Source organism: Macaca thibetana, chromosome 2 (assembly GCF_024542745.1).
Source record: "Macaca thibetana thibetana isolate TM-01 chromosome 2, ASM2454274v1, whole genome shotgun sequence".
In the NCBI taxonomy this organism is placed as follows: Eukaryota; Metazoa; Chordata; class Mammalia; order Primates; family Cercopithecidae; genus Macaca; species Macaca thibetana.
The window spans coordinates 116,763,694-116,775,323 of record NC_065579.1 but is presented as its reverse complement, the minus strand read 5'-3'; the positions used below and the strand labels follow the sequence as shown (position 1 = coordinate 116,775,323).

Genomic DNA, 11,630 nt, shown 5'->3' with positions numbered 1-11,630 from the left:
AGGGCTATTACAAATAGTGCTTCTGTAAACATTCTAGTACATGTCTTTTGGTGAATACGGGTACTCATTTCTGTTTGGTATATACTTAGGAGTGGTGTTGCTGGGTCATAAATAATGCAAACACTCAACCATAGTAGATACCGCCATGCAGTTTTCCAAAGCGTTTGTCCCTATTTCCATTCCACCAGCAGCACAAGCCAGTTGTTTAGTTTTGGGTTTTTAGCATGGTGCTTAGGAGTACACCTCTGAAAACCTCTTACCAGTTACACGAGCTTTGACATGCTACCCAGCTTCCAAGAGCCTCAATTTTCACATTTGTATGATGGAGATACCTATTATATACACTGGCTTCACAGGATGATGTTGAGGACTGACTAGGGTGGGTATTAAACTTAGTGCTGTGACATGCAATAGGCCCTCAGTAATAAGTAACCATCTACTAATTGCTACCCTAGATTCATCCCCAAAGAGGGAGAGTCTGTGTGTGTGATGAAGGCAGCAATGGAATCAGAAAGAAGAGATTGATTCCTTTTTTGATTGATTGATGGGCTCTTCGCAGTATTTTAGAGTTCTCATTTTGTCTTCACCTAAGTCAGACTATAAACTCCCGGGTGGAGCGTCAGGGATCTTTACCCAGGTAAAGAAAAGATGGGATTCGACTGAGAGCTCCAGAGATGCGGGCAAGAGAGAACTTTTCCGTTTGCCGGTACACACGAGAAGTTCTTATCAAAGCCAAACAAAACAAACAAACAAAACAGAGCTGAGAGATTCGCTTGCAAAGCGATCACACGCTTCAGGTTCTTATTCAATGCACCATCCAACTCAGATCCACATTGCCTGGCAAACCTACAGAAGTTGGGGGAAGTCTGAAATCGGTTTCCCTCACCCCTGTACCCCTTCCGGTCCCTTTTCCCTGCCGGCTTAACTCCTGCTCTCAGCACTTAACGCTAATACCTTTGGGCAGGCTCCACCGCGGAGTTTAACCAGCTGCCAAGTTAAATAACGCGGAGGATCCTAAGCCGTCTTCCCAGGGAGTCGGAAACCGACATCTCTCAACTACGCAGGGCCAGTCAGTCACCAAAACGCCTTTTAATTTCAAACATGCATACACGTGTGTGTGTGTTATATCATATATAAAAATATATCATCATCGTTCTCTTTAAACGATTATTTCCTTTGGGTTGCACACCAAAATCGCGTAGCAAGTGGAAAACCCAGGTAGGCGAGACGACTTCCTTCCCTCACTGCGCCTTACAAAATGACACGTCTGCTGGCAAATTGCTGCACGCGGGTATTGGATCAGATTCCTAATTAAATAGCATTTCTAGCGATGAGTTGTCGATAGTATACAAGTATATACATACGTACATACATATAAACAATATGCATATATATGATTTGCATATATATGTTTGTGAATATTATATATGCATCCAGGGCAGAGAGGAGAGCACTAAGCTTGCACGGATAGACTGCAGATCTGCTCTTTTAGGAGAGTTCTTCTGGCCTAGAAGTGTATACGCTGCCCAGATTTCCGAAGACTCAGCGAATGTCCTCTGATGTGATCGCGGAGGGAGTTGGGAGGATCCTGGAAATCATGATAGGTTTGCACCACCGCCCCTCCCCCTACGCCCCCGCCCCGGGCTGCAAAGCCGGTTGCCCCTGGCTAATAGGCGCCTTTCCTGCTCCAGGGTGAAAACTAGTCTGTGGTGCATTGAGATTTGCAAACCAGTCCCTGAATGCCAGGGGCGCTGCAAAACAGCCGCCGGGTGCAGTGGGCCGGGCGCTCGGCCACCCTGGCTGCGATCATCGCAGCCTCCCAAAGGATGCGGGCAGATGCAGACGGCTCTGGCCCATCTGTCCCTAAAGGCCTGGGACTGTGCTCGCGTGCTCCGCGAGGGTACCCGAAACCTGGGAGCTCTCCGGCGCTCCCGGCCTCCGGTATCTGGGGCTCTTTGTCTCCCGACAACACTAATCCTGAGAACAAGGCGCACCGAAGGCGGAGGCCCGGGTGCTTTGGACAAGCCCGCCACGGGCAAGCCAGTTCGAATGTTTTCAATAAAATGCTTCCTGGGGAAAAAAGAGAGGATAGCAAAAGAATTTCTCTTCAGAAGTTAATCTATTTTCAGCAGCGGTTAAGCGCGGCACCAAGTAAATCAGATTCTAAATGTTCCTTTGCAAAGAAGGAAGAAAAGGAAGGGAGGAAGGAAGGAGAGCTGGAGGGAAGAAGGAGGGAGGGAGGAAGGGAACAGGAAAAGATATCCCTTAAACCATAAAGTTTGTTTGTTTCAGGGTTGGTTTTCCCCCCCACCCCCCCAAAAAAAATGTCAGGAAGGAGCGGAGTCCCCAGTGCTTGTGTTTCCCCAAACTCGGGAGCCGCGAGCAAGCCTTCTCCCTCCAAGCTGCTCTGCCTCCTGGGGAAATGGCATACATAGGGCGATGTGTTATGTATTGCAACCAGATGAGAAACTAATAACGGTTTTTAAAATAATAGTGCCCCTTGTCATCCAGAACCAAGATATGCATGCCACCGGGGCTGAAATTGGAACACCTTTTTGGAGTGGAAATGCTTGCCTTTTTCTTCCGTGGTGCAAACGTGTGAGCTTTTTGCGCAATAAAGGGATTTTCTTCTGAGGTTGTCTACACCGCAAGAAGGCATCTGCTAATTTGTCCTAAAGTGAGGGCGATTTCTGGCATTTTTTAAAAAATGTTTTTTAAATAAAAGTCATCATTACAGTGCTTCGGGTTAGTGACCATAAAATGGCCAGAGGGAAGGGGCGGGAGGAGAGGCTCAGCTCTAGCCGCGCCAGTCATATTTAATATGCTTCCCATAAGAGAAGCTCCTGTAAAATCAATAGACAGCCGCCAGCTGTGCTTAAACCTGCGATTTCAATTAAAACACTGCGCTCCAGTCCTTGAGGTTGGGCCCGGATCCCCAGTCAGTGGTGTGCGGGTTGCTTGGCCAGGGCGCGGCGTCGCACCGCGGCGGATTCCAGAGGTCGCCTACCGGGTCAGACCCCGCAGAGCCGCGGATGCGCCGGGCCTCGGTGTCCTGCTCTTCGGCGTGTGAAGGACAGAGGCCGCCGAGGGGCCTCGGGCCTAACTCTGATGGTGTGTTTCCCTACCACCGCCGGGAGTTTGAGGCCCAACCTAGGGCCAGATGGCGAAGAAGCCAAAGCATCCAGCTCTCGGCTGAGGCGCTCCGAATGAAATAGGCCTCGGGCTGAGGCCTCGGGCTGGGGAAGGCGCCAAGGTGGATTCGGGTCCGGCGGCCGTGCGTGACAGGCTGCAGCCCACGAATCGGACGGCCACAGGCTTGGGTGCCCGGGGATTACACAGGGCATCCTAGGACTCCTGCCCTGGAGCGGAGCGCGTGCTGCGGCCTAGTAGGCCTCGCTTGGGCCGCCACCGCGTGCCTCCCGGTCAGGCGGTTTGCTGGGTCCTACTCTTGACCCGAAGGCATCAACACCTCCAGCGTGGAGCTTGTGTACCTGTTGCGTTGGGAAAGAGACTGGGATTTCCAGAATGTCACCATAGCCTCAGCCCACTTCTACTGGAAAATCGTGCTTTGAGGGACAGACTTCTTGGGGAGGGAGGGATAAGATGACTTTATTTTCCGTAAATGAATGCACATCTCTGAAACATCTGCTTAGCCCTGGAGCCCCAAGTTGCCCTTCATGTCGAGTTATTTTGGATTTTCCTTTACTGAAAATGTGTAGGTGGAAAAAATGTCACCCCAAATCCCACAGAACCCTTCCACCAACTCCCTAAAACTGTGAACTTTTAATTTCTGTAGTTGTCCCTCTTAAAAAAAAAAAAAAAGGAAAGAAAAAGAAAGAAAGAAAAGAAAAAGAAAGCCCAGCCTTAAAGCAAACAAACAAAAAAAGATGCTGTATATAAGAATGAATTTGGAGGATTTGGGGACAGCGAACGGAAATCTCAGCACTCCCTCCACCATGCGCCACATTTCCCCAGTCCTCTATTATTCTGCCTGAAATCATCTCGTTTACAGAAAATATTTGTTTGCACTATTAGTTGGTACTGGAGTTAATTACTCAATGTGTTAACGTGAAGTAATATGTATAAAAGTAGGATCAGTGTTTATTGTGTGGGTGAGCTGTTGAGCGGTGCTTGAATAAACTGCAATTAGGGTTAGATAGAGATTAATTAACATGTGAGTGGCAAGGTGTAAAATAGTTTCCAACCCTCCACTTCAATATAATCTGCAGGCGAGGGAAGGAGAAGTTTGTGGAAGCTAATTAAATACTTTCATAAAAGCCAGTGTATTCACCCAACATTTGGAAAGAGAGGCACATTAGGGGCAACTTGTTTTTACCCAAATGTTTTCTTTCTGTGGAGGTAGCACTCCTTTGTGATGCTGGAGAGAGAGAGAAAGATGGCTTATGCAGCCACAAAAAGCGATAGAAATGGCAAGGCAGGTTCATGGGAAGCCCTTGGAAGCCTTTCAGCCTGATGAAGCTTTCAAACCAGCAGATCTTTCGAGCTGCTGCAGAGAGCAACAATTACCCAATTTGGAAAAAGGGTTGGGGTGCAGTACTTGTGGCAAACGGGATCCACAGGAGAGTCGGGATAGAAAATCGGTCTTGAGATGCTGCAGGTGTATTGATATTGTTTCAATGTTGGGGTGAGTTGGTTTGTTTCATGTTTGGTGGGAGGAGGGAGTAATCTGTGCTCTTGTGTTCACATTAACATAGGGATGGGGGTACCCTGGGTCTGGAATTCTGTCTCTCTAAACATCTTCTAAATTAAATGGGCTATATGGAAATGATCTCCTCCAGATGAGCAAGGCTCTTGGCTTAGAAATCTGGTAGTTTGGGGAGGGGGTGGGAGGGTGATGTTACGGGAACAGACTTAGGATTGTGGAATTTAGGGGCAGTTTCAGAGTTTGGCAGGGTGAGAGCATTAGCCTATTGCAGTCCACCTCCAAGCCACTTTCCCTCAGGGACCTCTCTCTGTTCCCTCTCTTTTCTTTCCAAGTACACCTTTCCTTTTCCTTACCTGCTATGTCCAAATCCTGTCTAAAATTACACCTCAAAGGAGCGGCAACTGGATGGGTGAGTAGAAGGAAAGAGACGTTTTGAAGGGAAAAAGGGAATGATTTGCCTGAAGTTAAAACTAGAGCTTTTCTGCCCCGTCCCTTAACGTTCTCCAGGGATGTTTCGCAGCACGGAGGGCCCTAGGACGGGATACTCAGCCCCCTCAAGACTTGTTCCTGGGTGAAGAAACAGAGGGTTTACCTCTACCACCACTTTATCTGGCTTCACATGATCGTGTGTCTTTGGAGATGGAATTCACTATCAAACCCTGTTTGCTCATATTATACCCACCGTAATCCTCTTAAACTGTGGTTGAGGCTACAAAGCTCGTGGTCTTGCAAAAGCTGGCTAGCAAGATATAATTGTCCCGCGAACAAAACCGGCCAAAACTTTTCAAAAAACCCCTGCACCCCTCCTCCCCCTTTCCTAAACCTAATTCTCTCGCTCGCTCTCTTGCTAGCCACCACCATCCCCCTCCATAAGAACCCTCAGCCTCGACCACTTTTGTTGTCGCCAAGAGCACCCGGCCTGTTGAAAGTGCTGGAGCGTCTTTGAGCAGTTTGTTGTGATACGCAGGTGGAATGGTCTGCAAACAGATGAATTCAGCCCCTCCAAACCAAGCGCGGAGCGCGCTGCTTTTGTGCGCCAGGCACAAAACGCTGAATTCCTCCGAACTTACTTGGGGCCTGTCTGGAAAAGGGTCTTTTCTTCCCTCTGCTTGTACCTCTGGCCACACTAAGTCTCTGCCCGCCCCCCTTCAGGCCCCCTCCCTCTCCTCTCTGATAATCCTTCTCTTTATTTTAGAAAAACACAAAACCCGGTTCCACGCGGTGCTTTAGTGGCTAAAAGTGAAAGAGCTGCCTTGGCAGAATTCAGCTCTATGAATCACTTCGGAAAATTGGTTCGACTGAATGGCCTTAGGAGGAAAAACGTTTTAATAGGATCCAGGGGAGGTTCTGCTGTTTCAATCTGCTCCTTAAACAGGTGGAGATTGGACGTTCTCAATTATACAAACAGTAAGTACCCATCAGCTGGGAGAGCTGCTCTCCGAATCCTTCCCGCACGCAGCCCTAAACCAGAAGCAGAACCCGGCTTTGCCTCAGAAACCCGATCATAAATCAACAATTCTGATCTATTAGGATCTCCAAAAGTCTTCCACCTCTTGGTTTAGTCTTCCCCAGCCGCAGACTCAGAGCCGGCCATAAAGCCTGAGGCGCACCTGCGCTGCGCGGATGCCCCCGAGATCCCTGCGCGCGGCCTTGCTCTCCGTGACGCTTCGGGGTCGTAGTTAGGCAGTAGGAGCTCTCTTCCGACCTCCGACGCCAGCCAAGGCGAGCTCATTGCTTTTGCATAAATTAATATTTCCCCATTAACAAGTTCCCCCCTCCAAACGCGGCGCCCGCGTCCATGCGCCACATCCTAATGAGGTAATTATCATTTGCGCGTGTTCGGGGCTGGCGCCGGTTCCGTGGGTAAATGGCAGTTTATTAGCACGATGCCCAGCTCGGCTGCGGAGGGCTAAGGGATACTTCGGCTACTAGACTGACACCCAGGGGCCCTTTGGGGGCGCCGCGTCCGGGACCCTCCGCCCTCCCCGCGTCCCCCAAACCTGCAGGCCTCCAAAGTTGTGAATCACGCACGGAACTCTGCCTAGGTTTGGGTTTGGGTCCCCCCCCCTTTCCTTCCACCGGCAAAACCATCACGATTCCTCCCCCTCCCCCTCCCGTCTCTTCCCTCTTTCCCGATTCGCAAACCGCTCGCACTTTCCCGAGGGGAGCGCGGGCGCCAGTTGCCTCCTTTTAAAGTTTGAGGGGCGGTGGTGGCGGCGGCCGGCAGGAGCGGGGGAACACAGGGGCCGCTACGGGAGCCGCGCCGCCGCCCATGTCATTCCACTTCAAGTGACTTCATGTGATGTCAGCTGAATGTAAAAGACAGTGATCTCACGCGGAGGGGAAGATGTTTGCCATCAAAATGTGACAGAAGAGACACGCTGCATGGCTCGGAACGCATCTCCTTGGTGGTGGGGGAAAGAGGTAAATGCGAGGTGGCTCTCCGGTCCTCTTTAACTTTGCCCCTTCACTGTCCAGCTCCCAGCACGCGTGGCAGAGGCCTGGGTCCAGGGAAGGGCTCAGGGGGGTTAATTTGAGACTCTTTTCTCACCGCCCCCCCCTTTTCTTTTGTAAACCCTCCCCCTTCTTCCCCTTTTCAAAGTCCCAGGGCAGGGGCTGGTGGGTTCCTTTGCGCGCCGGGTTAATGGGCGGTAATTTGGTACCCTTGGGTGCACTTTGTTTTGCCCTCGTTCATTTGAATGCAAATGGGTGACCCGGGCCCGACTAGGTGCTTATTAAATTGCAGTTTTCCCCCCTGCCTTTTCCGGAATGCAGACTTAGAGGAGAGAGGCTGCGCCCTGGCCCAGCCTGGCTCGGCTCAGCTCCGCGCGCCATGGCAAGCTCGGCTTCCCTGGAGACCATGGTGCCCCCGGCCTGCCCGCGCGCCGGAGCGTCGCCTGCCACTTCCAAGACACTGGCCTTTTCCATCGAGCGCATCATGGCCAAGACGTCGGAGCCCCGCGCGCCCTTTGAGCCCCGGCCTGGAGCGCTAGAGGCGGACGGCAGCCAGGGCAAGAAACTGCTCAACCTCTGCTCGCCGCTGCCCTGTATGATCCCCCTCCAGCCCCTAGGCTACGAGGTGCCGTCAAAGACACTGCTCAGTTACTCCGAGCTCTGGAAAAGCAGCCTCCGGGCGGGCGGCGGCGGAGGCGGCGGCGGTGGCGGCGGCGGCGGGGGGGCCCCAGTGTGCGGCGCCAGCGGCTTGTGCAAAACCAACTGTGGCGTGTGCTGTAAGGCCGAGCTGGGCCTGGCGCCGTCTGCGCTGCCCGCGGGCAGGGTCATCAAGCCGCAGGTCATCAACCAGGCTGTGGGGCTGCCGGCCAGCGGCTCGCTCTACTACTTCAACTACCTGGACTCGACCGCGTACCCGCCGTCTGAGCTCCTCAGCGGCCACCTCTTCCCGTCTGGCCTCCTCAATGCGCAGGCCCCCGCCGCCCTGGCTGCTCACCCCAAGCTCTTTCTGCTGGAGAACGCCAAGCTGGCCGGCTTGGCTGCGGACAAGTTCCCCCATCCGGCTCCCTATCCCCATAAGGAGCGCTTGCCGGCGCCACTGGAGCAGGTACTGAAGGAGAACTCGGCCCTGACTGCCGAGCGCGGAGGCGTCAAGGGCCACAGCAAGCTGCCAGGGGGCTCCGCAGATGGCAAGCCCAAAAACTTCACCTGCGAGGTGTGCGGCAAGGTGAGGCCCAGGGTTCGGGGAGCCGGGAGGGGTGACCGGCGGCGGCGGCTTCCTTGGGGCAGCCTGGAATGCCCTTCTTCAAGCTGCGGAGCTCCCCAGTAGTTGACTACCCAAATTGGGAGCCTAGTTGGGCCTCAGTTTCCTATTCTGTAAAATGGGGATGCCCTTGTCAGCGGTCACACAGTATCGGTGTAAGCAGGAGTTTGGGAAGCACTTTCCAAACTGAAAAAGGCTCTGGTTTCTGAAGGGAGTATTGGTTGGGGGAGGTAGGCTGTGGTCCCCCTGGGACTGATTGTAGGCCCTCGGACAGACGCACCACATAGGCCCCCCATGTCTTCCCATAGGTGTTTAATGCTCACTATAACCTCACCCGCCACATGCCGGTCCACACCGGAGCCAGACCGTTCGTGTGCAAAGTCTGCGGCAAAGGCTTTCGCCAGGCCAGCACGCTCTGCAGGCACAAAATTATCCACACCCAGGTACGTGGCCCCCGGGGTCGGGCCCAGCCCTCGCGCAACCCCCAGAATCTTAGTGATAACACTGGGGATAGGATGGCCAAAGATTATCCCTTACCCTCTAGGGTTGAGTGGGGGGAGGGGGTGTCCCTTCCAGGTGTTCCCGAGGTGGCTTCTGGGCCAGGATCTTGGCCTTACTGTGTGCTCGCCCCTCTCCGCAGGAAAAGCCGCATAAATGCAACCAGTGCGGCAAAGCCTTCAACCGCAGCTCCACGCTCAACACGCATATCCGCATCCACGCGGGCTACAAGCCCTTCGTCTGCGAATTTTGCGGCAAAGGCTTTCACCAAAAAGGTAACGTGCCGGGCGAGGCCATCTCTTCTCACCTCACCTCAAGACTTGGGTCGCGGCTGGCTGGCAGGAAGGCAAAGAGGGATCTGGAGAGAGAAGGCGAAAGCTGCAGGCGCGGGTGCAGCATTTCTTTAGAATCGGGTTGTGCCTGGTGTAGGGGGAAGCTCTCCTAGCGGGGTTAGTAGACCACGCTGTATGCAGGCTGGGTGCACAGAGAGACTCGAATTCGAGAGGTGGGAAGGAAGTACGGAGACAGAGGGAAGGGATGTAGGAAAAGGAGATGGTATTGCCCTATAGAAAAGGGTTCCGTTTGTATCTGGGACTTCCCTTTCAAATGAAAAAATATTGGAGGCAAAATAACCCTCCCGGGAACAATTTAAGACTGGGGGAAACCGGTATGATCCTTGCCCCGGCTCGGATTTTCCAAGGCACTTTTGGATCTCCAGGTGGTAGTTGGGGGGAGAGAAAGAAGTAACTTTAAAAATAAGAAGAGGAAAAAAAAAAGGACGAAGCCCGGGTTCGTGCGAATTTCTTCTAGCGAGGCATCAGCCAGGAGAAGGACTCGGTGCGTCTCTGGGCTACGCAAAAGTTTCCCGGCCGGCGGAGCGCTGCGGGAGGGACGCTGCACCAGCCTCTGTGGCCCGCAGAGCAGGAGCGCAGAGCGGCTCTGCGGGACTCAGTCTCGGTCTTGTCGGGAGAGCACCCGGCTTGACGCTTACGAAGTTTGACAACTTCTGCACTCAAAGAGGTCGCGCCCGCCTAGCCAAGCGTCGCCTTTTTTGAGCAGGCACCTGGGCTGCCCCTGGGACGCCCGCCTCTTCCTCCCCACCATTCTACTCCATACCCCCACGTTTTTTGTTCTTGATCTCTTGTAGGGAACTACAAGAACCACAAGCTGACCCACAGCGGCGAGAAGCAGTACAAATGTACCATCTGCAACAAGGCCTTCCACCAGGTCTACAACCTAACCTTCCATATGCACACCCACAACGACAAGAAGCCTTTCACGTGCGCCACTTGCGGCAAAGGGTTTTGCAGAAACTTTGACTTAAAGAAACATGTGCGCAAACTCCACGACAGCGTGGGCCCTGCTGCCCCCTCCGCAAAGGACCTGACTAGGACAGTGCAGAGCTGAGAGCTACTGCCTTGCCCTCCCTTCCCTCCCTGTACCACCTGAAAACAGATCACACATATAAACTTATTTCTAAAATTAAAAGAAAAAAAAAAAACTATAGCAGAGAGGCTAAAATCTATTTATCGAAACCAGCATATTTTTGGAAAGCTAAATGTTTCCTCGATGACTGGCAGCAAACTCGTGGCCCCCACCTTTGTATATTCAGGAAACTTATTTAAATCCAGTGCGCCGAAACGTATTTAATTCCAGGCCTCCGCTTCTCCTGGGGCAGCCAGTTTTAACCCCAGCCTGTCACCGTGAGCACCCCAGAAGAGCGCGGCGCCCCTAACCATCTTTATACAGCCATGTAAATCCTCCTGTACAAGCGAACACGGAATATATACGTATATAACTCAATAAACAGAATCATTAGTGCGCGTTTTTTTCCCCCTCTCCCCTCGCGGCGAGGTCAGCTCAGCAACCCCAAAGAACGAAAAGGAATTAGGCATTTATAGCATTTCCTTCCTAACTGCACCAACTTTGGGGTGCTGGGGCCAGGGTTGAGGCCAAACCGGTGTTCTTGCTGCGCTTGTGTGCTAAGGCCCCCAGGAGTGAGGGCGAGCAGGCCTACGTCGGCCTACAGCAGGTGCCAAGTTTTTATTTGGTGACTGTTCAGACGCTTGGGATTCTGGGTGTTGCCTTATTTGGGTAAGCAAATTCAAAGAAAAGGGTTAAAAGCGACTGGGTGTTAGGGAGCAGCTTTTGGGAACGTCCTTGAGCAAAGCGCCACGCCCCGTGAGGGTAAGTGATCTACGCCCTACCCCACCGGAGCGCTTCTGGGCACGTCCCCTTCTCCCGGAGACCTAAGGGCAACCACCGCTCCCAATCTCCCGTGGCGGCAAGAACTGGAGGGTAAGGGTCCCCCAGCCCAGCCAGAGCCTCGGGGCTCACTGGCCTGCGCTCTCGGTCTGGGGCGGGCCTCCCGGTGCCGAGAGCCCTGCCGCCGGAGGGCGCGCCCTGGCTCCCAGAGCTCGCTGCCGCAGCCGCCGCCGCCGCCGCCGCCGCCGCCGCCGCCGCCGCCTCCTGGGTCCTGATTACCGCTCCGTTAGCCCATTTCCTGAATAGCTATCTCTGCCGCCGAGCACGCTGATGAAATGATCTCACGCTTGCTTTCTAAGTAATGACCCAAATTAAGAGAGAAAACAGAGACCCTTCAAACAGCATTACATTAATCATCTAATCATTCCCAGGAGGGGGCCGGCCGCCGCCGCCCCGTTTGATCCGAATCTGGATAATCAAGAGCTCGGATTACTGGCGCGTCGCGCCGGGCCTCCCCCCACACACACTTTTAATATCCGCGCGGCG

The 11,630-nt window shown here is 53.2% G+C and overlaps 1 protein-coding gene across 1 annotated transcript; it reads left to right on the top strand.

The window, feature by feature from the left end:
• The first annotated feature begins 6,800 nt into the window (after positions 1–6,800).
• FEZF2 (FEZ family zinc finger 2) lies at positions 6,801–10,698 on the top strand. Its single transcript, XM_050781249.1, has 5 exons — positions 6,801–7,090; positions 7,442–8,345; positions 8,690–8,824; positions 9,022–9,154; positions 10,027–10,698. The coding sequence occupies exons 2-5, from the start codon at positions 7,500–7,502 to the stop codon at positions 10,284–10,286; spliced, it is 1,374 nt and encodes a 457-aa protein (XP_050637206.1). The 5' UTR covers positions 6,801–7,090; positions 7,442–7,499; the 3' UTR covers positions 10,287–10,698.
• The last annotated feature ends 932 nt before the right edge of the window (positions 10,699–11,630 follow it).

Coding starts and splice junctions, on each gene's coding strand:
- FEZF2 (XM_050781249.1), top strand. CDS start 7,500: ATGGCAAGCTCGGCTTCCCTGGAGACCATGGTGCCCCCGGCCTGCCCG. Junction 8,346..8,689: donor CCTGCGAGGTGTGCGGCAAG/GTGAGGCCCAGG, acceptor GTCTTCCCATAG/GTGTTTAATGCTCACTATAA. Junction 9,155..10,026: donor CAAAGGCTTTCACCAAAAAG/GTAACGTGCCGG, acceptor GATCTCTTGTAG/GGAACTACAAGAACCACAAG.